Below are 22,627 nucleotides of genomic sequence, written 5' to 3'. Positions count from 1 at the left end.
TAGAATACCTGTTCTCTGATTCTGGAGGTTATGCTTCCCACTCTCCTGCCCTAGGCCCAACACAGTGTAGGTGAAGATAAGGCTGCTTGAAAATGGGAGTAAAGGTTGCACTTGGGGTCAAAATCGCTGGTTCCACTACTCACACTCCTCGTGCCACCTTGAGCAAAGCACTTCCGCCTCGGGTTTCCCATATGTAGAATGGGTGCAGTCATTCTTCCTCTTTTCAGTGATATAATCAGAAAACAAATATTCGTCGCTGTGAACCAGGACGCCGTAATTTGGTCTCCTCCACCACCTTTTCCCAACAATCTAAATGGTGCCTGGCCCGAAGCAGGGCCCAACGCAGGTGGCCGCAGATTTTCAGGAAGCACTCGCTGTCAGATCGCTGCAGGTGCAGGGAGCCTCAAGTGTCCGGGAACTTTGCCTCAGGCGAAGGTTGGCCCCACCTGCACCAGCTCCGCCCAGACGGCTGAGGAAACCCCAGAGAGACCAGCTGCCCTCTGGCGCGAGGCCCGCCCCCTCCCTGACTTGGCTTCCGGGGCAGAATGAGGCGCCCTGCTATTGGCTGTTGCTCTCTGACGTCACCAGGGAGCGCCCGCCTGTGCGAAAGTGTCCGAGCAGCCGCTGCGCGCGCTGCGCTCGCAGATCCCTAGGCGGAGTCGCGGTGCAGGTGTGCAGGCGCCTGCTGACCTTTGCCCCCAACCCCGTGAGCCCAAACCCGACAGCTCAGGGCGCTTGGCAAGACCTGCCGCCGCGGCCAGGTAGGTTGGGGGTGTGGGCCGGGCCGGGTCTCAGCCTCCCTCCAGGTCTGCCGCAGAGGTGGGCACGGGCCCCGGATCCTGGGCCGCTGCAGATTACAGCGACGGGGTGGGCCCTCGTGAGGTCCCGCCGAGCGCCGAGGACTGAGCTGGGGGACTGGTGCAGGGGGCCGAGCAAACGTGATGGAACGTGCCGCCCCATGTCTCTCAGACTGCGAGGCTTGTGTGTTTCTGCCTGGAATCTCTGCCTCTTTGCCTAAGGACCCTTTTCTAAGAGTTGAATTGAGCTCGTGCTCTGTTGCACGGTGGTAATTCCCGCAAAAGCACCAGAGTCACTTTCTAATTCGTACTTTGGCAGATGATTTCTTTAAGCTTCATTCCTGCTTCTGTAAAATGGGACGTTGTACCAGAGGGGATTGCTATCGGGCAGAATGAGAACCTGACCGTACCTGTCATGTGGGAAGGGCATAGTCCGTGGGGCCTGGGGTAATCTTGGAGAGCAGGTGACCAGCCTTATCCCTGAAGCAGCAGCCAGCCTATGACCACATTTTCCCTGGCTGACAGCAGACAAGGTGTCCGTGGGCCTCTAGATGTGTTGGAGGTCCAACCCCCACCACCTCTTGAATACTTTAGCCCAAGCCAAGAATTTCAGTGTCACCTGCACTTGGATTCAAGTCCCGGCTCTTTTCTCTCCTAGGGATCTTGGACAAATCCCTTCATCTTTCTAAGCCTGTTTTTTTCATCTGAAGTGGGGCTAACAGTACCTACCTTCCACAATTGTCAAGAGAATCTAATCAGGCGTCGTAGGTAAAGCACTTAAAATAAGACCTGGCATTCACTGAGAGCAGTAAATATTTCATCAGTGTGTGGAACGTCTGCATGCATTTTGGTTTTAACAGATTTTTTTGACAGCATGTTGTATAAGACAGGAGGGTGGAAATGTCAAAGCTCCTGGTTTTCTGGTTGAACTCCTTGGCCACTGCAGTGGTCAGATCAGTGACCTGGGTCTAATGAGTCTTTAACTGAACATGGCAAGTTGAACCATCAGGTGAGGACCAGGAATCTGGGACTACCTCCATGTGCCTGAGCATAAAGGGCTACTTTTTAAAGCAAGACCATGCAGGGCAGGGACTGTTTGGAATGAAGGACAAACTTAGAAACAAGAGGGACGCTTAGGTGGCTCAGTGGTTGAGTATCTGCCTTTGGCTCCTGGGATCAAGTCCTGTATCGGGCTCCCTGCAGGGAGCCTGCTTCTCCCTCTGCCTATGTCTCTGCCTCTCTGTGTGTCTCTCATGAATAAATAAATAAAATCTTAAAAAAAAAAAACAAACAAGAGAATGGGGTTTGTCTTTGAGTAAAGCCTATAACTCAAAACAGGACCTGAACCCTGTTGATACCTTCTAAGTGATTTGAGAAGGGAAGACACAGCCATGTTGACAATCACCAAGCTTTCCTAAGTAGTGAAAAGTCAACGCAGACTTCTCACATTTGCTCATTCAGCAGAGTGTAGTATAAGGCCTTCTGTGTGCCGGGTACAGTGCTGGGCACTGTGGACTCACAGTGAAAGAGACAGATGTAGACCCAGAACCCAGAGAGGAGACAGCCCAGTGATGCCTATCAGGCTTATAGGTCCTGCTCTTTGTCTACAGCCTCTTCCCTCAGGTAGCCTGAACTTCAGCAGGAGAAACTAAATAATTACCGTCTGGAGAGGTTTGTGCGGGCTGCTTCTAGGAGGCTAGGATAGCCTGGTAGGGGTTTGGACTTGGTAATGTGAGCAGTAGAAAGTATTTTCAGTAGAGGGGTAATAGGATCAAACTGGCATTTTTATGCCAGTGGGGGCGCCTGGGTGGCTCAGTTGGTTAAGCGTCTGCCTTTGGCTCAGGTCATGATCTCAAGGTCCTGGGATCAGCCCTGCATCGGGGTCCCTGCTCAGCAGGAATTGTACTTCTTCCTCTCCCTCTGCTCCTCCCCCTGCCCGTGCACACATGCATTCTCTCTCAAATAAAATCTCAAATAGATAAATAATAGATAAATGCATGCATGCATGCCTATGAAAGCTGTGAAGCTAGTTTCACCAGTGGTCACTTGTCCATGCAGGGCCCTACTCCTAGCTAATTTCTAGTCCTGCGTATTTTAGCTCAGCACAACACAACTTCCTCGGAGAAACTAGACAAAGGCAGGATACTTTGTCTTCACAGCAGCAGTCCCAGTTGTTGGGTCTTACTTACGACATCAGTTGTTCACATCAGTCTCTCCTGAGAGCAGGATGGCAGAGCCGAGGGTGTCTGATCTCTAGTTTGCTCAGTGCCTTGGTGGTGCCAGGGACAGTGTAAGCCTTCAGAAAGCACTGGTTGAAGGAATGCTGGAATCCCTGCCATCTAGATTAATGCCTGGCATGAAGTAGTCCTCTAGAAATGTTTCATTCCACACATTGAATTGAGCAAAAAAATCACATTATAAAGTATAACAGGGTGAAACAACTAATAAATGTGGACCACTTCCAGGAGTGTGCTGTGTCAGGCAGGGATGGCTGATGAGGCCAAAGGGCTTGGGCTGCAGCTCAGAGAACTATGGATCCTGCTGGTGGTTTCAGTGTCCTCTGTCCCCTAGGACCCACGTTTTTCTTCATAGGTTCTGATGCTGGTCTCCTGTAGAAAGTTGCTCACAACTCTGCTGCAGGCGCAGAAGTGGCCCTTTCAACCCTCCAGAAATATGAGACTGGTACAGTTCCAAGCACCCCACCTGTTGGGACCTCACCTGGGCTTGGAGTCAGGGAATGGCGGGGGGGTCATCAATCTCAACACCTTCGACCCCACACTGCCCAAGACGATGATGGAGTTCCTGGAGCAGGGAGAGGCTACTCTCTCAGTGGCAAGAAGGTAAATCAGCAGGCAGCATAGCCCTACAATGGCTGCCGTGCTACCCCTCCCCCTTCCCACCCCTATTCCTGCCCTGGGAAACCACCACTCTTTTGCAAGTGAGGAAGGTAACCCTACCTTTCCTTTCTCACCTATTCTCTTAGTGAAGAGCCTTAGAAATCTTGTATGACATCCTCAGGCCCAGGGATGGTGATTAACTATCTCAAGGCCACACGTTCAGTGGTGGAGCCAGAACTCTCCTTTGTCACACTACCTTCCCCAGGGGATTAAGTTCCTGTCTACCTGAGGAGTCTGGGACCTGGGCTCCCAGGAGGCATCTTGGGAAGCTTGAGGGAGTCTTTGAACGCTTGGCTCCTTAGAGGAGAGAGGACTGCAAAGAGATGTTCTTAAAGGTGGTTCTTGGGTTTGGGCTAGATTAGGTAGGGACTTCCCTCAAGCCAGGAGCTGTATGGAATCTGATAAACAGTAAATTAAGAACCACTTTAGTTATTATTTTTACATATTAAACTGGTAAAAATACAAATGTTTTGACAGCGCAGTGTTGGTAACAAGTATGTTTCCTATATTGTCATAGTCGCGAAAGATTGGAAACTACTTCCATGTCCCTCATCAGGTAATTGGGTGTATCTGTACTGTGCAGGTATACACAGTCATATCAAAAAAGGGGAAAGCTGTATACTGTTCTGCAGATATCTCCCAAAAATATATATTTTTAAAAGATGTATTTAGCGTACTGTCATTTGTGTAAAAAAAAAAAAAAAAAAGCACAGGAGGAGAAGAGTATATGTAGAACAACCATGAAGAGCTCCATAGGACATAGTAGCTGTGTCCATAGTAGCTGTGGAGAAGGGTGATTAGGGGAAGGGGTGGAAGAGAGGGCTTTCCAATCCCCTTACATGACATGTATTACCTAATGGGAGAAAGGAAATCAACACTGTGCTGATAACAGTGGTCTGATATCAAAGGATAATAGTTGGGTTTGATTTGCATACTGATTGTGATGGTTGATAGATCTAGAAGATATATTTATTTGAAAAAGCAAAACTTGCAGCTGCGGTAGTACCTACCACCTCAGCATGCCCAAGCGTTGCCGGCCTGTTCCTAATCAGTCCTTCTCTTCTGCTCTGGTCTCTGCAGAGCTTTGGCTGCCCAGTTGCCAGTCCTACCACGGTCAGAGGTGACCTTCCTGGCCCCAGTCACACGGCCAGATAAGGTGGTATGTGTGGGAATGAATTATGTAGACCACTGCAAAGAGCAGAATGTTCCTGTGCCAAAGGAGCCTATCATCTTCAGCAAGTTTGCCAGCTCCATCGTGGGGCCCTATGATGAGGTCATCCTCCCACCAGAGAGCCAGGTCAGTGCCTCCTCATAGGCCCCCTGAGTCACGGGTCCAGCATAGGGGGCTTAGCACTCAGCATCCAGCCTAAAGGAGCTACCTGTTGCTTAGTAGTGCATTCAGCAGAAACTACAGGGGATTATTCAGTGTAAGGCTGGTCTCAGGTAAAAAAAAAAAAAAAAAAAAAAAATCAACATATTGCAAAAATAATATACCTTAATTATTTTAAAAAATTCCGCATGCATCTTCTAAGAATAAGTACAATGTCCTATGTGACATGTCCTAATAACCACTATCACCACTAAGAAAATTAACATGAATAATACCCAATATGTAGTCTAATTGGGAATATTCCCAGTTGTCCGCAAAGATGACTTTTTTGCTTGTTGAACCAGGATCTTTCAAGGCCATGCAGTGTACTTGGTTATGTCTCTTTAGTGCTTTTAGTCTGGAAGAGGGATCACAGACTTTTTCAAAGGGTCAATCAGTAAATAATAGACTGAATGTCAGAGTGTCTGTTGCAACAACTCATCTTTGCCCCTGTCATGTGAAAGCAGCTGTGGTTGATACATAAATGAGTGAATATGGCTGTGTTCCAGAAAAACTATTTGTAAAAGGACCCAGCTAGCTGGATCTGGCCCATGGGCCATAGTTTACTGACTTCTGATATCAAACAATCCCCCTGCCCTTTTCTTTCATGCCACTGACTTGGAAGAATCCTGGCAGGTTGTTTTTAGCATATCCACACTCTGTTTCCTCATGATTAGATTTAGGTTAAACATTTTTGTCAAGAATTCTACATAGGTGTTAGTTCATTTGGGCTGCTGTAACAAAATACCACAGACTAAGGGGCTTTTAAACCACAGAAATTTATTTCTGGAGGCTGGGAATACAGGATCAGGTGCCGATACATTTGGTGCTTGTTGAGAGCTGACTTCCTGGTTCATAGGTGACTGTTTTTGCAGTTTTCTCACATGGAAGCTCTCTGGGATCTCTTTTATAAGGACATTTAACCCTATTCATTAGGGCTTTGCCTTCATCACCTAGTCACTTCCCAAAGGCTCTGCCTCCTAGTATCATCACATTGGGGGTTGGGCTTCAAGATTTTGGGGGTAGGGGTATATGCAGTCTGAAGCACCAGATGTGCACTGCACCCCATTGGGAGGCTTATGTCAGATGGTCCTAAAGTTTGGTCACTTGGCTTATTTGACATTCACTAGATCTCTTCATGGAAAAGGTGCATTTCACTGTGATAATAAACAGCCTACAGGGTGGGAAGCTGAGACCCTGTGACTACCTTTTGCCCCACAGCATTTCATCCAGGAGCCTCACCTGAATCTATTATTGTATTGGGGGTTAGAAAAAGGCTTTTTTTCTTTTTTTTAAATCATGCTGCCTTCTATTAGCTGGCATTCTGTGAAGGAAAGCTTCCTCCCTTATTTTTTTTTACTCCTTTCCCCTTAGTAGTACTGTGTATTCCTGATTTTCATTTTTATCCAAGATGTTGTAGTCCATCACTTATATTCCTTTTTATACTTAAATGGTCTCAATTTGGCCAGTGGTTGGCTTCAAGTTGGTCCCAGGCCTGTCACTTTTTGGGTACTTCCTTGCTTTCTGGCCAAGATATTCCAGGCTCATCTTGTACCATCTTGGACCTGAGATTAGCCATTTCTGCCAAGGAACCTAGTTCTGTACAGCAGGGAGCAATGCTAGAGACCAGGTGTCAGGTGTGCTCAGAGCAGTTCTGCTTGTTACCATTAGAAAGAGCAGGTAGTTTCAAAGGCTAAGTTGTATCTATCTTATAGTTGCATTTTGCTTATTATGGGAAAGGCTAAGCATGGTTTCCTTTTTCTGTGGCTGTGCCCATTTAAGTGAGTTAATACCTGAAAGCACTTAGGATGCTACTGGCACACAGTAAGGTTAGCTATTACTTGGTATTCATTCTTTTTTGAAACCATCAAGTGACTTGTAAAGTCAGTGCCCAGACTCGTGTTGCCTTTTTTTTTTTTAATTTATAATCTCTACATTCAATATGGGGTTCAAACTCACAACCCCAAGATCAGGAGTCACATGCTGTACCAACTGAGCCAGCCAGGCGTCCCTCATGTTGCCTTCCATCTGTAGTCACAGTGGGGAGCTGTGCTGCCTGCCACTGCCCACGTTTTTGGGTCTACAAGCCACACTTTCCCCCTCTCGTTCCTACATCTGGCTCATGGTAATGACAACTGTGGGCCCACAGCCAACCACACTGTTGAGAGACCTAGGCCCTGAAGCACAGTGTGCAGCCCCTCAGCATGAGCCCCCCACAGAGCCAGACAGTTCACTGCTCCTTTCTCTATAGGAGGTGGACTGGGAGGTGGAGCTGGCTGTGGTCATTGGAAAGAAAGGCAAGCGTATCAAGGTAAGGTGGAAGAGGCACCAGCTGTCTCTGGCATTGGGAAACAGCACCTACCTGCTCCCTGACTGCCTTGTTCCTTACCTGTCTTTGGCTAGTTCTGGCAACTAACATGGGATGAAGCTTTATTATGGGGATTGATATCACCATGATGCTCTAACTTCCAATCCGGCCAAATCCCCTGTCCCCTAAAGGCCACAGATGCCATGGCACATGTGGCCGGCTTCACTGTGGCTCACGATGTAAGTGCTCGTGACTGGCAAATGAGACGCAACGGAAAGCAGTGGCTGCTGGGAAAAACCTTTGACACCTTCTGCCCCCTGGGCCCTGCCTTGGTGACCAAGGACAGTATAGCAGGTAGGTCTTGGATAGCCCACATGGGGACTCTTCCTGCTCTTGCGTGGATATGTCGGAGTAAACGAAAAGCCACACTCAGGAAATTGGAGGTGGCATTGCACAGGCCTCCTTCCATGTTCCTCACCCTAGAGGTGGTATAACTTCCTCTAGCTGCCACTATCCATGAGCATCTTTAAGTTGGAAAGAAGAAGTTGGCTGTTGAGCATTGGAAAATGGCTGTCAAAAGCCTGTGCCTTTTCCCCAATAAGGGAGAGGTGAGAGCACAACAGGACCCCCACAGCCAGTGTTACCAGGGTAGCACCAGTTCTAGTGGTGCTACCACTAGAAGCAAGGGCACAGTGAGTCCGGAGGAAGGCCCATGATTAAGAGGGCAGAGCACAGCCATTTGTGTGGGGGCACGTCCATACAGTCCAGCTTTACACCACCCCATGCAGACAACATCAGTAAAGTGAACTTGTGTTTGGCTGCTCTGAGGAGTGGGGGGTAAGCGTATAAAGCGAAAAAAATGAAAGTGCTCATTAGTCTGGACATTGGTAGAAGTAAGCAGTCCCTTGCTCCCCTGCCATCAGGTGGAAGAGGTGTCAGTGCCCCTGCCTAGGTGGTTACCCTGCTGCAGTTGACAGCCTCTGCTGGGGACAGAGGAGAGTCTGGGCCATCCCCTTCTTAACCCACCCAGCTGACCACTGGCAGATGCTCTGCTAGATGATGGATGCATGAGGACCTGAGAAGGCCAATGTCCATACAGAAAGTTCCAGAGTACGGAGTGCTGACTGGGCATAAAGTGCCAGGAACACATGCACGGAGACAAAGCAGACAGACCTTTCACCTGGCCAGTCACAAAGCCACCCTGTGCATTTGCTGAGTAAAGGGAAGGGTTTGAGGGAAAACAAGGAAAACCTCAAGGTGGTGCTTTTACACTTTTCAGATCCACACAACTTAAAGATCTGCTGCCGAGTGAATGGGGAGGTGGTCCAGAGCAGCAATACCAACCAGATGGTATTTAAGACGGAAGAGCTGATAGCTTGGGTCTCCCAGTAAGTGGGATGGGACTCTACTCCACACACCCACCTGAGGCTGAGCCTCCCAGCCCTGGCTCTGGCCACCTCAGTCCTCGGTCTCACCTGCCTCTTCTGCCCCAGGTTCGTCACTCTTTACCCAGGGGATGTCATCCTGACTGGGACTCCCCCAGGTGTTGGTGTATTCAGGAAACCTCCAGTTTTTCTCAAGGTAGGTTGATTAAAGGCTGGAAGGGAACAAAGACCCAGAATTCCTGGCAGGCTTGAGAAATCCAGGCCTGTATGAGGCCAAAGGACTAACATACTCCTGGCCTGCTCTGTTCCAGAAGGGCGATGAAGTTCAGTGTGAAATTGAAGAACTAGGCATCATCATCAACAAGGTTGTGTGATGACTCTCCCAGAGGCCCTGGACTTAACAGGTGGGACATCCATTCCCACACAGTGTCAGCTGCCTCTTCCAGGCAGAGGGAGAGGAAGCTGGCTTTCCTTGTCAATAAAATTCTCAGCCAAAGCAGCAGCTTGGCTTCTGCTACAGTTTGTCATCTTTTTAGGGTTTCAGGAAATAAGACTGGGCACTCTCACAGGGTGGGGAAGGAGAGAGTAGATAACCCAAAAAAGACACTCCTGGGCTTGGGAATAAGACTGGTCCAGTCCCTTTGTTTAATACACCAAAGGATGGAAAATGCAAGAGACAGCAAGGGACAATGAAGCACAAAAGATTTTATAGTTCAGGTAAGGGTATGCACCCCTCCGCCGGCCCCAGTCAGTCTTCTGGCTCCAGGACACAGCCATGTTCTGGGGCTGAGAAGTCTCAGCATAGGCTCCACCCCGCACAGTTCTAGCTACAGATGAACTGCCGGATGAACTGTTCCAGCTTCTCCTGATTTTCCCGGCTGGTGAATGTAGGGGAAAGGTAGAGCATGGGGCCTGCAGGGCTGGGTGTCTGCTGTAGCACCTGGGCCACAAGGGAAGGGCTGTGAGTGCTCATCATGGGGACTGTGCCTGTCTCCAGCAAACTGCAGACACACCTCAGGACCCTTAGGCCTTAGTGTTTGAGTGCAAGAAACTCGAGAGTAGGATTAGACAGTGGTTTAAGAGACTATGAGGGCCAGGAAAACTGTCCTACCTTCAACTGCCGCCACCAAACCTATTCTTGGGAGACACTAGGTAACCAGCAGGGTGGGCACAGCTAGGCTGCTCTGGGCAGCTCTATCAGGGTATAGGGTTGGGAGGAAGGAGGATGGTGAGACTGGCTCCTCTTACCCCCAGGTCTCTGAAGGTCCAGATAGCACTGACAGCAAGATTTGGGTCTGCACACTCTGGAAGGAAGAAAGAAGTAAAAGCTTTAGGGAGAAGCTAGGAACCACTGGGCCCAGGCTTCTCCTGTGCTGAAAGGAGGAGCTAGCCAAGGATAGGGCTCAGACTAGATGTGAGGACCCTCTCTACTATACAACCCTCCTTCCTGGAGTTGCGTGATGTCATTTCCCAGCAGGGGGCAGCAGCCACCGGCAAACCCTTCCCCGCCTCTGGGGAGCCTGGGCTGGCTACTTGGGACTCACCAAAGAACCCTTCCTCCTGGGCATTGGCCTGTAAGAACTGCAAGAGCTGCTTGGTGTAGCCCAACTCTGTGGGAGAGAGAAGACGTAGGCCTGGGGCCCCAACCCTGTGCTGTCAGCCTCCCCATGTAGCTGGCTAGGGAAGCACGGGTCCTACCCGTATCAGGCAGCTGTCCCTGGTGGAGGAAAGTAGCAGCCTGTGCAAAGGCCTTGAGCAGCGGGTTAAGCAGGCGGCAGAGGAAAAGGAAGAAGTCAGGGCAGCGTGACTGCTGACTGAGCTGGAGAAGGACAGACCAGAGTGAGGGCAGCTCCCAAGAGGGCTATCTGCCCCCCAGCCCCAACATGGCTTCTCCCAACTTACCCTGAAGTACCGGCCCTCAGCTTCCTCGAAGTCATCACTGTCACTATCAGTAAAGTCCCCACTTGGTCTCCACAGCAGCTTTGCACTTAAACGCTGCCGCCCTGTGTCACAGGCTGGCCGGGAGCCCGGGGTCTGGGGGCCGTGGGAGCCATTGGTCCCTGACAGGTTCAGCCCTGAGCCCCCTACTTCCCTAAACCAGGTACATGGCAGACCAGGCATGCAGAGGTGAGAACAGACCAGCAAAGGCAGACCTAGGGAGCCCAAAAGGATCCCCAGGGCCATGCCAGACCACAGCACCTGCTGAGACGACTTGCAGGGTGAGAGGAGGTGTGCACTGACCCACAGCTCTGTGGACAAGAACTGGGCAGGGCAGGAGGCATGCAGAGAACCCCAGAGGTACAACTGTCCAGGCCTGTCCTAATCAGGCAGATGTGGTAAAGCCCAAGGCAAAGGCGGCAGAGGCAGGACCTAGACCTCCCTGCCTGCTGGGCTAGGGGCATGCCCACCCCACAGCATGCTGGGGTAGGAGGAGGAGTCTGGGGCATTTGTCACTAGGGGTGGGAGCAGGTGGCCAAGCCCCACACTGGGGCTTTGTCTCCAGCTGCCCTGCCTACCTCCTCAGCAACCAGGAGCCCACACTGGATGAGACGGTCCAGCACTTCCTGACAGTAGCAGTAGGAAGACTGGCAGGGCTGAGGAGAAAAGCATTCGTGTGGCCTCAGGAGAACCAAATGATGGGCAGGAGCCTGGCCAGAAGCAGGGCAAGGGAGACCGACCACCATAGGAGGACCTAGGGGGAGGGACTGGGCAGGCACGGGCCCCTCTCGTCAACCAAGATGGGGAGGCCCAAGACCATGCAGGGCTGGGGGGAGAGGCCTGACCTGTAGCAGCAGCAGGTCCTGTGGCAGCAAGTGCAGCAACAGGAGGATCTGGCGGTACAGCTCGTTCTGGCTCAGCAGCTCAATGCCCTGTAGCTCCCAGGGCCCCTCAGGTGGCACTCTGCCTGCCAGCAGCCCTCGAACAGCACAGGCTAGGGGAGGAAAGGGCTGGGCACAAGTGCGGAAGCCAGTTGCCTCATCCCTACGCACATCCCACCCAGCCCAAACCCTAGGGACTCACCACCCACAGCCTCACTCAGGAAGGCAGGCAACAGCTCCGCGCTCAGGCGTGCCAGGTGTGTGAGACCTGGGCCCAGCCGAGGAACTACCAGCAAGTCCCCCTGCTGGACGTGCAGCAGGGCCACATGTGCCTGTAGCAGGCTCAGTGTGTGTTGCACAAGGCACCGCAACTGCCCTGAGAAGCCCACGTCAAAGCCACGCAGCAGCGTCTCCTCTGTCAGCCAGGAGAACTCCCCCAGGAGCTGTGACAGGAACACACCCTGGGGGGTGGAGGGGGCAGGGCAGTGCAGGAGTTGAACAGGATGCTCACACCCCTCCCTCAGCCTCCTACCATTCCCGTTCCCTACCTTCTGGTGCTTGAAGAGCAGCAGTGTAGCCATAATGGCCGTGCTCATTACTGCCGAGCTTGTCACGCTGGCTGGGACGGGGAATGGGAAATGCTGGTCAGGGCCTAAAGGCCAGCGGCCTAGTCCCTTCACACCGCCCCAGCAAGTTTTCCTAGTCAAGAGCATTCCTCCCACAGCCCCCTGGCAGCAGCCACACCCCACACACACAACTCCACCCCAGGTAAGGGGAGAGAAGGCCTGGTCCTCGAGTGCCACACTTCCTGTGGAAAACCAACGTTTATCAAATACATGCTGGGAGCTCAGGGATCTTCCTTCCTCTCACAGGCCCACTCACCAACCCAGTCTGCCACAGAAGAGGCACTGAATAGTAATAAAATTGGTAATACAGTTCTGGGTACAGAGGGTGCTCTTAAGTCCCTTACGTACATAATTCTGTGCAGCTGACATCACCTTCATTTACAACTAAGGAGACAAGACTCTGGTGAAGTGATGAGCCCAAGGCAGAGCCAGGTATGGCTCATCCAGCCATCTACCCCCTACACAGTGCACCCTCCACAGCCTAGCCAACCTGTGTGCATTTAGTGGCTCCCTCAGGTTGTCCCTGGCTTCCCTGCTCCCCCGGAGCAGAGCGGGTTCCACTCCTCTTCACATGTCCCAAGTGGGCCACACAGGAGTGCATGTGCAGAAAACCACTGGAAATGGAGGGGCCCAAAGACTGGCTGACCCAGTAGAGCAAGTGCTCAGGAGCCTTCTCTAAAAGGTCCAGACCTAGCCCTCACCATTCAGGACATGACGGCTCAGCCTCCTGACCAGGAGCTGGTCCTCTTCCTTAAGTGCCAGAAGGAGCCCAGTTGCTGGAGTCCAGTCTTGTTCCTTTTCAGTGTCTGGGACAACAGTACTGGGATAGAGACATAGATCACAGGATAAACGGACCAAACTTAAAAGCAGTTATGGGGAAGCCCAGAGCTTTCTCAAAGGTGAATGTGTTTCCCCATCCCCACTCCCAAGGCAAGAGGTGGCTCCGGTAACTCTAACCCTTTCCAGGTCTGTGTGCCATCTCCCACGGTCAGATTATAGGCAAGGAGGGGTGCCTGGCTCTGTCTAGATGACCTATGGATATCTGGAGAGGGAAGGCTGGAGCTGGTGATGTGTTTGTGGGTATGGGGGAAGGGGGTGCCAGCTCACAAGCTGGGGCCAAAGGGCTGCCTGCCTTGCCCCCGAGACTCATACACTCCCCTGCCCCTACCATTGGCCCAGCACGATGGGCTGCAGCAGCTGCTCCAGGGTCTGCCTGCTGCCCCAGCAGCTTCTGGCGTTGATGGTGTATTCCTGTCCAGGACAAGGCTTTTAGGTGGCCTGCCCTGGCCCACTAGGAAACCTGCACATGACCCACCTGAGGTAGGCAAGGCTATCCCTCCAGAGGCTGAGGGCCAGGCCACCAGAAGCCCTGGGACACCACTGTGTGGCACCAGTACCCCAGGTAATCCCAAGCCTTGCCCAGCAGGCTGCATACCTGTAGGGAGAAGGGCTGTGCCAGATGCACACGGACACAGACCCTGGGGCTGTGGCCCCAGCTTCGTAGGCTCCGCAGGACAGCTAGAGCTCCTGTCCACAACCCCAGTGGGGCCAAGGCCTGCAGAGAGGGAGAGGTTGAGTGAGCAAACTGCCTGGGGGCACTGTTTTCTGCTCTGCTTTATTTGGGCCCCTAACTGGTACATGATCATGACCTCTGCAAGCTCATTTTCTCATCCATGAAACAGGAGAAATCCCTCTCTCTCTTTTGAAGATGAAATGACCAGATAACTATCATAGCATTAGCAAGTGCCACAGGATGGTGACTGGAGAATTCCTTTGCACTGTCCCCTTAATTCTAACCCAAGGAGGAGACGGCCAGAGGACACAATAATGTGTCCACTTGGGGGAGTCACCAGGGGCAGAACTCACGTGGTATATATCACAGGGTGCATCTGGAACCAGGTCATAGGTGATGGCCACTGGCACTAGCATGGCATCTGGGACGACACCCACCTGGACAGCCTGTACTACCAGTCCCAGCCAGGTCTGGCCCAGGGCTGATAGCCGAGGCCCCTGGGCCCCAGGCAGCTCCTCCAGGAATATGAGCAAGGGCTGCCTGCTGACCAACAGCTGCTCTATAGCCTGGAAGGGGGTTGGGAGAGGCAGGCATCAAGGCCAGAACAGCAACAAGCCCCTGTATCCTGGTCTGGTACCACTGGGGGCACTTACGGCATGGACGACAGCCCTTGCAAGGACCCCCTCAGAGCTGTCCAAGGTGAGGTTGGCCTCTGGGGGCAAGAAAAGCCCCCCAAGCTTCTTTAGCAGAGCTCTGTGGGGCACAAGGCAAAGCTTGATGAGAGATGGGGCTCAGGAGATAGGACCAGGCAGGAGGCTAGTAAGAGCCTCGGCCCACCATGGCCAGCCTGGGTCCTGCCTGAACACCCTGAAGCCAGGCATGACCCTAGGGCTCATAGCTGACCCCATCTGAGCCCCATAGGCTGAGATGGCTGAGAGTTGGGAGCAGAGAGGCCAAGAAGAGGGCCTCTGGGAAGCTCCTACCAGCACCACCTCCATACACATCCCCACCCACCCTTGCCCCAGGTTAGGCACTTCATCTCTATACGTGTAGGAGCACCAGGCTTTTACCTGAGGGCAGGGGAGCAGGTGCGGGGGTCCCAAGCCACACGGAGCACACCCAGGCCTTGGGAGAACAGCACAAAGGGCAGCAGGATCCCATCCAGGAGTGACTTGTGGGTAGAGAGGAAGACAAGCGGCAAGCCCTGCTTGGGGAGAGCCAGAGGGAAGTGCCAATCCGCCCCCACCCTGAAGATGCAGGAAGCTGAAACCCAGCACCTCCAGACCCAGGGCAGCCCCAGAGGGAGGAAGGGTTCAGCTGAGCAGTTCTTTCTCTGAGCACATTTCCCAAAAGTAGAGGAGCTCTGTCAACAACTTTTAAGGTAATGCACTGATGTAATGGTTGTTAAGACCATGATGAAAAGACGTTAGAGGAAGCCCCATGGGAGCAAGACCGTGAGACACGACGAGAAGGTCGTCAAAGAGCAGTGGATTTTTCCCACCAGCTGATGGGGCTGGTCCTAACTTAGGGCTTGAACTAGCCTCTGCTCCTCTGTTCCCGCCATCCCCATCCCAAAGGAGGGCGGGCCTTACTGCCTGGGCGGCCTTGTGGACCATCTTCATCTGGCCCTTGTGGAGCTGCACGTTCAGGAAGACACAGTTCAGGAACCGCAGCAGTGCCCAGCTGAACAGCCTGGAGAGTGACACCCAGTCTGAGGTGTGTCAGGGCCACACCCACAGAGCAGGGCCCTTGGCACCTCAAGAGGCTACCCAGCACTCCTGCGAGGCAAATAGTTACCATCTCCACTTTATGGAAGAAGGAAGTGAGGCTTCTATACAGAAGCTGCCGAATAGTAGAGAAAGCTAAGAAGTGGTGATATGGAGATTAGAAGGGAGGCCTGACACCAAAGCCCACACCTGTGAGATGCAGTTACTTTCCCAAGACCTCATGGTGCAACTACCTCAAATCAGCTTCAGAGCATCTTCCTGCCTCCATTTACCCCAAAAGAAATTAGAGGACCAAGACTCCCTTCAGGCATAACCTTGCCTGGTCTTTGAAAATTGCTGGGAAAGATGAAATACAAAAAGGAGGGATTTAGTGATTCAAAAAAAAAAGGATAACTGAAAGGGCCAAGTCTCTGATGAGGCATTCCCCAGAGGCCTGATGAGGGGGACTGGTGAAGAGAGAAGCATAGATGCAAGCAGCATGCTCTCATCCAATGGCTTCTACTTCTCCATGAAGCATGAGATGGGGGCATCAGTTAACAGCAGGTAAATGTGAGGAGGAGGAGTCTGGATCAGTCTTGGCAGATGCTATATGCCTCTTTGAAAATCTCAAAGGAAACATTCGGCTGCTTAGGTACAGAGAAAGCAGGTAGGTGGGTTCAAACAAAACCAGTGACTCCTTTGCAAGGGCATTATCATCATGATGAGCCCTGGAATCGAAGCAAGGTCAAGAGAATAAACAAGAGGAGGGGTAATGGCTGGTATAAAGGTGGTCAGGTCAAGGGACTGGAAGTCTCAGCAAAGTCCAAGAATTGTCACATGGAGGAGCTGGTCAAAGTTCCCGACCTCTACTTCATGTCCTAACTAAGCAGTTGACCTCTGAGCACCTTCAAGATAGCTGAGCCCACCATGCAGTCCTGTGCCTTCTTTCCCTCAGTGACTCATTCATCTCTTGGTTTTATTTATTTATTTTTTTAAAGATTTTATTTATTTATTCATGAGAGACACACACACAGAGAGAGAGAGAGAGAGAGAGGCACAGGTACAGGCAGAGGGAGAAGCAGACTCCACGCAGGGAGCCCGACGTGGGACTCAATCCCCGGTCTCCAGGATCACGCCCTTGGCTGAAGGTGGCGCTAAACCGCTGAGCCACCCGGGCTGCCCTATCTCTTGGTTTTAAACATCATCTACATGCCAAAGCTTTGCAAATCTATGTTCCTAGCCCCAACCTCTTCTGAGCTTCAGACTCAAAAGCAACTGCCTCTTCAGTGTCTCCACCAGCATGTGAGGTATCTGAAACTTTTTACGTCCAAAACATCCTTTGTGGGCCAAACTCACTCCTCCCCAAGACTGCCCCCTCCATTCACACCACCAGGTCCTCTACCAGAAACCTGGCTCTCCCGTGATTTCTCCCTTTTCCCCTCATTGCCCCCAACCTCACCCTTCCATCCATCAGTGAGTCCGGTGAATTTCACATTGGTCTTTGAATCATTTTTCCTACCCCTACTGTCACCACCCCATTGCCTCATCATGGCATCTTACCTGGACTAACAAAGCTTCCCAGTCTTCTGTTCACTACTCTTGATCCTGATTAATCTTGTTAGCATTTCCTGCTTAAAACCTTTCCATTGGTTTTCACTGCACTTAGAAATCAAATCCAAACTTCCTAAATGGTCCTGCATGTCTTGTCCCTTCTATGTCTCAATTTCGTCTCCAACAGCTCTCTCCCCCTCAGCTTCCAACCACAGCTTCTTGAAAAAACCTGGCCCTTTTCCTGTGTCCATAGCTCATGCTAGTCCCTCTAGTAGGATTGTTCCCTCCACCCTTGCCCCCTCAAGGTTGGCTCCTTCCCCCTTTTGTCCCTTACAAGTCTCTTCCTTGCCCACACCTATTTTCAATCTTAGCCCTTGTTCTGTCCTTCTTGAAGCCGTATGTTTACCCTGCCTTGTGCATACTTCCATTCTCCAGAACAGTACCCTGCATCTAAGAGGAGCTCAGACCTGTGTCAGATGAGTGCAGGAGGAAGCATGGGGGCTTATAAGATGGGGGAACCAGCCACCGCATCTCTCTCCACAGGAACCTGATCTGGGGAGAGGAAAAAGGATGGAGAGGGAACTGGAGTCTGGGCCACAAACAGGGGCTCCTAGGGTGACTCCCAAGCCCCTCTTCCCAGGATAGACAACACCAGGCCAGCAATGGTGAGAACCTGGGCTGAAAGCTGGCTCAGTTCAAAGCCTCACCCAATACCTGACTGGTCCCATCCAGAAGCCAGCTGTCCTTGAAAGATCTCACAATGTCCAGATCAGGGGCTCCCTCTGGTAAGCATATCATCCAACTTCCCAAGAGGGGAGTGCAATCTTTCCCCAAACCTAGCCAACACCCACTCTTTAGAAGGGCAGATGCCCCAGCCTAGAGAAGAGTGCTCCTCAACACAGTTACCTGAGCAGGAAGGGGCAGAGTGGAGCCTGGAGATGACCCAGGATGCGCTGTACCTCTTTCTTCGCAAGGCCTGGCACCTGGCCTTCCCCAGCCCCTGCTGGGACCCTCCCTGAGATGACATTCTGCACCCTGTGGTGTGAGGGGGAGTGGTATCAGGCTGGGACAGGCCTAAGTTCTCCCAGATAACTTCCCTTAGCACCACAGCATCCCCAGAACACAGACTCCAGTATTTATCCTCCATCTTTAAGGAGGGGTCCTGGGCAAAGTTAACACTCTAGAATACAGCCCTCTAAACCACCCCCACCTGGAGTGCTAGTCATCCTTTCGAGGGTCTCAGAAGTGCCAGCCAGACTCCAATCCCTGCTTCCTCACCCAGTGTTTTCAATGATCTTCTGTGGGGCATCCCGACAGGGAGGTATGTGCTGCTCCAGTGACCATAAGAAATAGCAGAGCCTCCGAACCAGCCAGCCCCGAAACCTGGACACAGAGCAGGAAGGGTGGTGATCTTTCAGAGGGCCTATTATACCCCATTAGGGTCTACAGCAGGTATTCCACCGGGAAGGGATCACACCCGAGTCCCACGGCCTGGGAACACCTGAGTTTGGCTTATCACAGAGCAGGAAGCAGCAGTACCTGCCCATCTGTGTCCCATTGCCTCCCCTCTCCCTAGTGAGTGGGATACAGGTTTAGGGCCTAACACACAGTGGGCAATCCATAAATGCTCACAGAAGAAATTGCAGGAGAGCTCCAAGCTTGCCTCTCCCCACCTGTGGGTATGGAGCAGAGGGCAGGGCCCCTTCTTTTTCCACCAAAGGAAAAAATAATGACACCACAAAACAGGGACCCAGCAGCCCTGCACCCAAGGACCCTGCCCACCACCCTCCCCTACCTCCCAGCTCTGACTACCTGGTGTTCTCCTCCTTCACCAGGATCACATTGCAGAAGCCTAGATCCATTATGCTTCTGTGGAAGAGGGACTCCTGCATGAGAGGGGCCAGGGACGGCATGTACTTAGGGGCCATCACAAACCAACACAGGAAAGCCCTTGCTCTATATTCTGTAGGCTTTACCTGATGGAGTATGGAATATACCAGGAGACAAAATTACAGCACAGCATTTCACTTCTCAGATCCTGAGACTCACTCAGGACAAAGGGTCTCATATAGTCAAAATAGAAGTGCTGCATGCTCTACAGAACACCCTCTTGGAGAATAGCATATAATCTCTAAGAGTTTCTTTTGTTAAGAGCAGAGAACATGTAGACCGGATCTGTACCAGGACCCTGGGGCTCCTTGACACCAGTGCATGGTATGGATGCATGAGGTCTTCAAGCATGTTGAGTGCTATATGACTTTAAGTGGGCAGTGTCCCCAGAACTGAACAAGACTCATGCAGGCCTGGCCAGACTCTAGCCCTCTGGCCATGCCCTATCTCCTCTCTTTGTACTTCCCCACCCAACTCTCACAGGCCTGGAAGGCAGCCCAGACCAACAACACAACCAACACCAGTGCATCCAGTCCCCTGAAAGAGGAGAGACAAGAGCAGAGGCATGGGTAGAGGAGAGCTAAACATAAAGGAAGCTGCTTCCCAGAGCCGTGGCTCCCATTGTCAAGCTTCCCCAAGTTTCCCTGGTGAGGCCCAGTCCTACCATCACTCACCCAGCTCTTGGGAGTGCAGGTCTGGCAGCAGCGACCCACAAAGGGGCGATATTTCCCCAGAAATGGGGTAACAGTCTCCAGCTTCATCCCAAAGCCTGAGGACCACAAACTGGTCTGGAAAAGGGCCACAGGAAGAAATTAGAGGACTCAAAATCCCTGGAAAAAGAAGGCAGCTCCAGAAGTGAGGGGACATATGAGGTAAGATGAGAGGACAGAATATTGGGAATAGGAGGGGCCACCCTACCTCCTGGGTGTTCTGGGTGTTCCTCTGCTGGGTTTGAAGTCTGGCTTCCAACATGGTATCCATGGGGGCCTATAACATCTGGGAACTAGCCACTTCTGCCTCCCTCTCTCTCTCCACAGGAACCTGACCTGGAAAGGAAGAAGGATAGAGTGGGAACTGGAGTTTGGGCCACAACAGAAGTTCCTAGAGTGGCCCCCCCGACCACCCTCCCACCCCCATCCAAATCCTCACCCCCAGGAAAAACAGACAACATCCAAGCCGGCAGTGGTGAGAAGCTGGGCTGGAAGCTGCAGGGAACCTGGCTCAGATCAAAGCCCCACCCCATATCCAACAGGTCCCACAAAGGAACCAAAAGGTCTGTTTCCAGATCAGGGACGCCCTCAGGCTAACATGAAGAGTATCAGCTGTCTTATCATCAACAGCCCCCCTACCATCTCAAAGCACAGATGGGAGCTGTAATGGAGACTGAGACCCCTTATGTGCACAGGGAAAGAACAAGGCTGGATTGGCAGGAAGGAGGCATCAGACTGCAAAGAGGAACAGGACTGTTGCCATAGGGCCACCAGGTCCTCCTCAGCGGCTCTTCTCTCTTATACCACAAAGAGAGTACTTGATCCATCCAATCGTTACAGGAGTGTAGGCACAAGGTACAAGGCGGGGGATGGTTGGAGAGTCAGAACACAGAGAAATGCCATATAGACCTGTTTCCAAGGAGTGCTTATTTGGTTGGGGACAAGGCAGACTTTTCCAAAGTGCATCCACTTTTACATAGTACTCTTGACACAAAAGCTCCCACTTGGTATCTCATCAGCCCCTCCTTTCCACCACAATATTCCCCTGAACTAACAAACATCTTCCATGAAACATCACTGAACCCCTCCCAGCCTAGAAACTGTGGATACTAAAAAACCCCTCTATCCTAAGTCCTCACCATGTCCCTGATGGGTGGGATGATCCAATTATTTATGTTACCCCATCACACAATGCACATCCATGGGGAAGTGCCTTCTTCCCTCTTCCTTCCCCCACCATCCCACCAAATTCTGTCCTGGGTGTTCTTGGTGGCTCTATATGGCTCTAAATCCATGATGCCTCTGGATTGCTGTCTAGTTTTTTCCTCTTCCTTGGTTCCCCTAGCCCAGGCTTGCTGGGCAAGAAGCCTCCTCCAGTACCAAGGTTTCATTTCCCCATATCATCTGAAAGTCTCCTGGGGTCAAGAGCTGCAGTGGACACATCTCCATATGCACAGGGATCAGCCCTGCACAGAGAAGGGATCCAGGAAGTGCTAGATGAGACTGTAACTTCTTCTCCCAGAATTCCTCTGGTCTCTGCCTCTCCCCAGTTAGCACAGTTTAGAACTATGAAGCTAATAGGTAGGAGGATCGATATTCCTCAGTGCACAAGCTCTGCTAGACTCATTCCAAATGCACTTCCTACTTTGAAAAACGTTCTCACAGCCCCACTCACAGACATTGGCACAGGGAGTCCCCAAGCCAGGCTGCAATTTGAGGGGCTCTACCTATTTTGCAAAGGAGGAGGTCTGCTCCCCAGCCTCAGACCATCTCCATTCTCAAAATCAAATCCCAGATCTGTGCTAACCCTAAAGGGGTAACATAAAAGACAAAGCAAGAGGTAACTCCCATTTACCAAGTCAACAACTCAGCTCAGAAGCTCTAGAGGTCAGTTCTGGAATAGATCTAATGTTCAAGTCCCCAAAATGGAGATGCCTATCAGTTTGTAGCTCCTGCCTGGACATATACACGGCAGAGGTGGTAAAATGGCATCCCAAGGGCCAAATATAGCTCATAGGTGTATTTTCTTTGGCCATAAAATATTCTAAAACTTGATGATTTAACCTCAACATTTAAGTGTAGTAAACTTGTGAGCAGCCCTGGTGGCTAAGCAGTTTGGCGCCGCCTTGGCCCAGGGTGTAATCCTGGAGACCCGAAGTCGAGTCCTGCGTTGGGCTCCCTGCATGGAGCCTGCTTCTCCCTCTGCCTGTGCCTGTACCTGTGCCTCTCTCTCTCATGAATAAATAAAATCTAAGAAAAGAAAAAGAAAGAAACTAGTAAACTTGTTTTACTAGAAAAGGGGGTTTCTAGCTGCTGTTATTATTTTAAAAATCGAAACCCTTGGGGATCCCTGGATGACTCAGCGGTTTGGCGCCTAAGGCCCAGGGCGTGACCCTGGAGACCCGGGATCGAGTTCACATCGGGCTCCCTGCATGGAGCCTGTTTCTCCCTCGGCCTGTGTTTCTGCTTCTCGCTCTGTCTCTCATGAATGAATGAATGAATGAATGAATGAATGAATGAATGAACAAACCGAACCTCCAAACCTGAGACCTGGCATCCCTGGCTTGCACCCCGCAGGGCCCGGGCTGGCTGGAGCCCCGCAGCGTCACGTGGCTTCCCATTGGCCAACATCACCCACACCTGCCGCCTGGCCCGGGCGCGCAGCACAGTCTGCGGCCCTTCATCGAGAGAGAACACCCAAATCTGGTCGCTGTTCGGAATGACTGTTCCCTACGGAGAACCCCGGCTCGAACATGGCGTGCCGGGGGAGGGGGAGGGGGAGGGGGGCTCAGAACTCCAGCCTCTCACCAGACCCCTGGCAGGGTTCCCCGAGCAGCCCCAAGACAGAAGGAAGGGCGCCTGCGTCCGAGGCGGGGTCGAACGTCGGACCTGGGCGCCTCCCCTCAGTCTGCGCTGACGGACCCCACAGAGGGACGCATGACTCGGCGGGCCCTGCAAGGTCGGCCCTCCGTCCAGCTCTTGCCAACCCCAGAAAGGTCGTCCGGGCGGGCTCCCAAGGTGGGAAGGCCCCTGGACCGCCCTGGGCCTGGTCCGAC

The 22,627-nt window shown here is 52.0% G+C and overlaps 2 protein-coding genes across 5 annotated transcripts; one reads left to right on the top strand and one right to left on the bottom strand.

The window, feature by feature from the left end:
- Positions 1-600: 600 nt before the first annotated feature.
- On the top strand, positions 601-9,255 carry LOC129511196 (fumarylacetoacetate hydrolase domain-containing protein 2A). Of its 3 annotated transcripts, XM_055327758.1 has the most exons (9): positions 601-761; positions 1,456-1,565; positions 3,390-3,637; positions 4,775-4,991; positions 7,315-7,374; positions 7,563-7,725; positions 8,651-8,759; positions 8,865-8,952; positions 9,068-9,255. In XM_055327758.1, exons 3-9 carry the CDS (start codon positions 3,396-3,398, stop codon positions 9,128-9,130), a joined length of 942 nt encoding a protein of 313 aa, XP_055183733.1. In that variant the 5' UTR covers positions 601-761; positions 1,456-1,565; positions 3,390-3,395; the 3' UTR covers positions 9,131-9,255. The 3 variants fall into 3 exon arrangements, with proteins under 3 accessions (XP_055183733.1, XP_055183732.1, XP_055183734.1); XM_055327757.1 differs by lacking the exon at positions 1,456-1,565; XM_055327759.1 differs by lacking the exon at positions 1,456-1,565 and having other exon boundaries at positions 3,369-3,637.
- A 178-nt stretch (positions 9,256-9,433) lies between these two features.
- GPAT2 (glycerol-3-phosphate acyltransferase 2, mitochondrial) lies at positions 9,434-20,009 on the bottom strand. 2 transcript variants are annotated; one of them, XM_055327349.1, is made up of 21 exons: positions 19,780-20,009; positions 19,536-19,649; positions 18,784-18,857; positions 18,250-18,354; positions 17,878-18,006; positions 15,307-15,406; positions 14,785-14,918; positions 14,368-14,467; positions 14,068-14,280; positions 13,637-13,756; positions 13,370-13,452; positions 12,903-13,021; positions 12,124-12,194; positions 11,778-12,036; positions 11,540-11,688; positions 11,273-11,350; positions 10,659-10,790; positions 10,455-10,575; positions 10,301-10,366; positions 10,005-10,060; positions 9,434-9,696 (listed from the first exon to the last, which is right to left on the bottom strand). In XM_055327349.1, the coding sequence occupies exons 1-21, from the start codon at positions 19,840-19,842 to the stop codon at positions 9,580-9,582; spliced, it is 2,403 nt and encodes an 800-aa protein (XP_055183324.1). In that variant the 5' UTR covers positions 19,843-20,009; the 3' UTR covers positions 9,434-9,579. The 2 variants fall into 2 exon arrangements, with proteins under 2 accessions (XP_055183324.1, XP_055183323.1); XM_055327348.1 differs by having other exon boundaries at positions 11,778-12,194.
- Between the last annotated feature and the right edge of the window lie 2,618 nt (positions 20,010-22,627).

Source organism: Nyctereutes procyonoides, unplaced genomic scaffold, assembly GCF_905146905.1.
Source record: "Nyctereutes procyonoides isolate TBG_1078 unplaced genomic scaffold, NYPRO_anot_genome, whole genome shotgun sequence".
NCBI classification, from domain to species: Eukaryota; Metazoa; Chordata; class Mammalia; order Carnivora; family Canidae; genus Nyctereutes; species Nyctereutes procyonoides.
The sequence above is the reverse complement of the archived record's forward strand: the minus strand, read 5'-3'. Positions and strand labels throughout refer to the sequence as shown.

What these genes read in the sequence shown, in the direction of transcription:
- GPAT2 (XM_055327348.1), bottom strand. Translation starts at nt 19,842, where the DNA reads ATGGATACCATGTTGGAAGCCAGACTTCAAACCCAGCAGAGGAACACC. An exon ending in CTCTGCCCCTTCCTGCTCAG is followed by an intron (nt 15,407 to 17,877) that starts GTAACTGTGTTG and finishes GTCACTCTCCAG; the next exon opens with GCTGTTCAGCTGGGCACTGC. An exon ending in CACAGCCCTTCTCCCTACAG is followed by an intron (nt 13,453 to 13,636) that starts GTATGCAGCCTG and finishes TGTCCTGGACAG; the next exon opens with GAATACACCATCAACGCCAG.
- LOC129511196 (XM_055327757.1), top strand. Translation starts at nt 3,396, where the DNA reads ATGCTGGTCTCCTGTAGAAAGTTGCTCACAACTCTGCTGCAGGCGCAG. An exon ending in ACTCTCTCAGTGGCAAGAAG is followed by an intron (nt 3,638 to 4,774) that starts GTAAATCAGCAG and finishes TGGTCTCTGCAG; the next exon opens with AGCTTTGGCTGCCCAGTTGC. An exon ending in CTGATAGCTTGGGTCTCCCA is followed by an intron (nt 8,760 to 8,864) that starts GTAAGTGGGATG and finishes CTTCTGCCCCAG; the next exon opens with GTTCGTCACTCTTTACCCAG.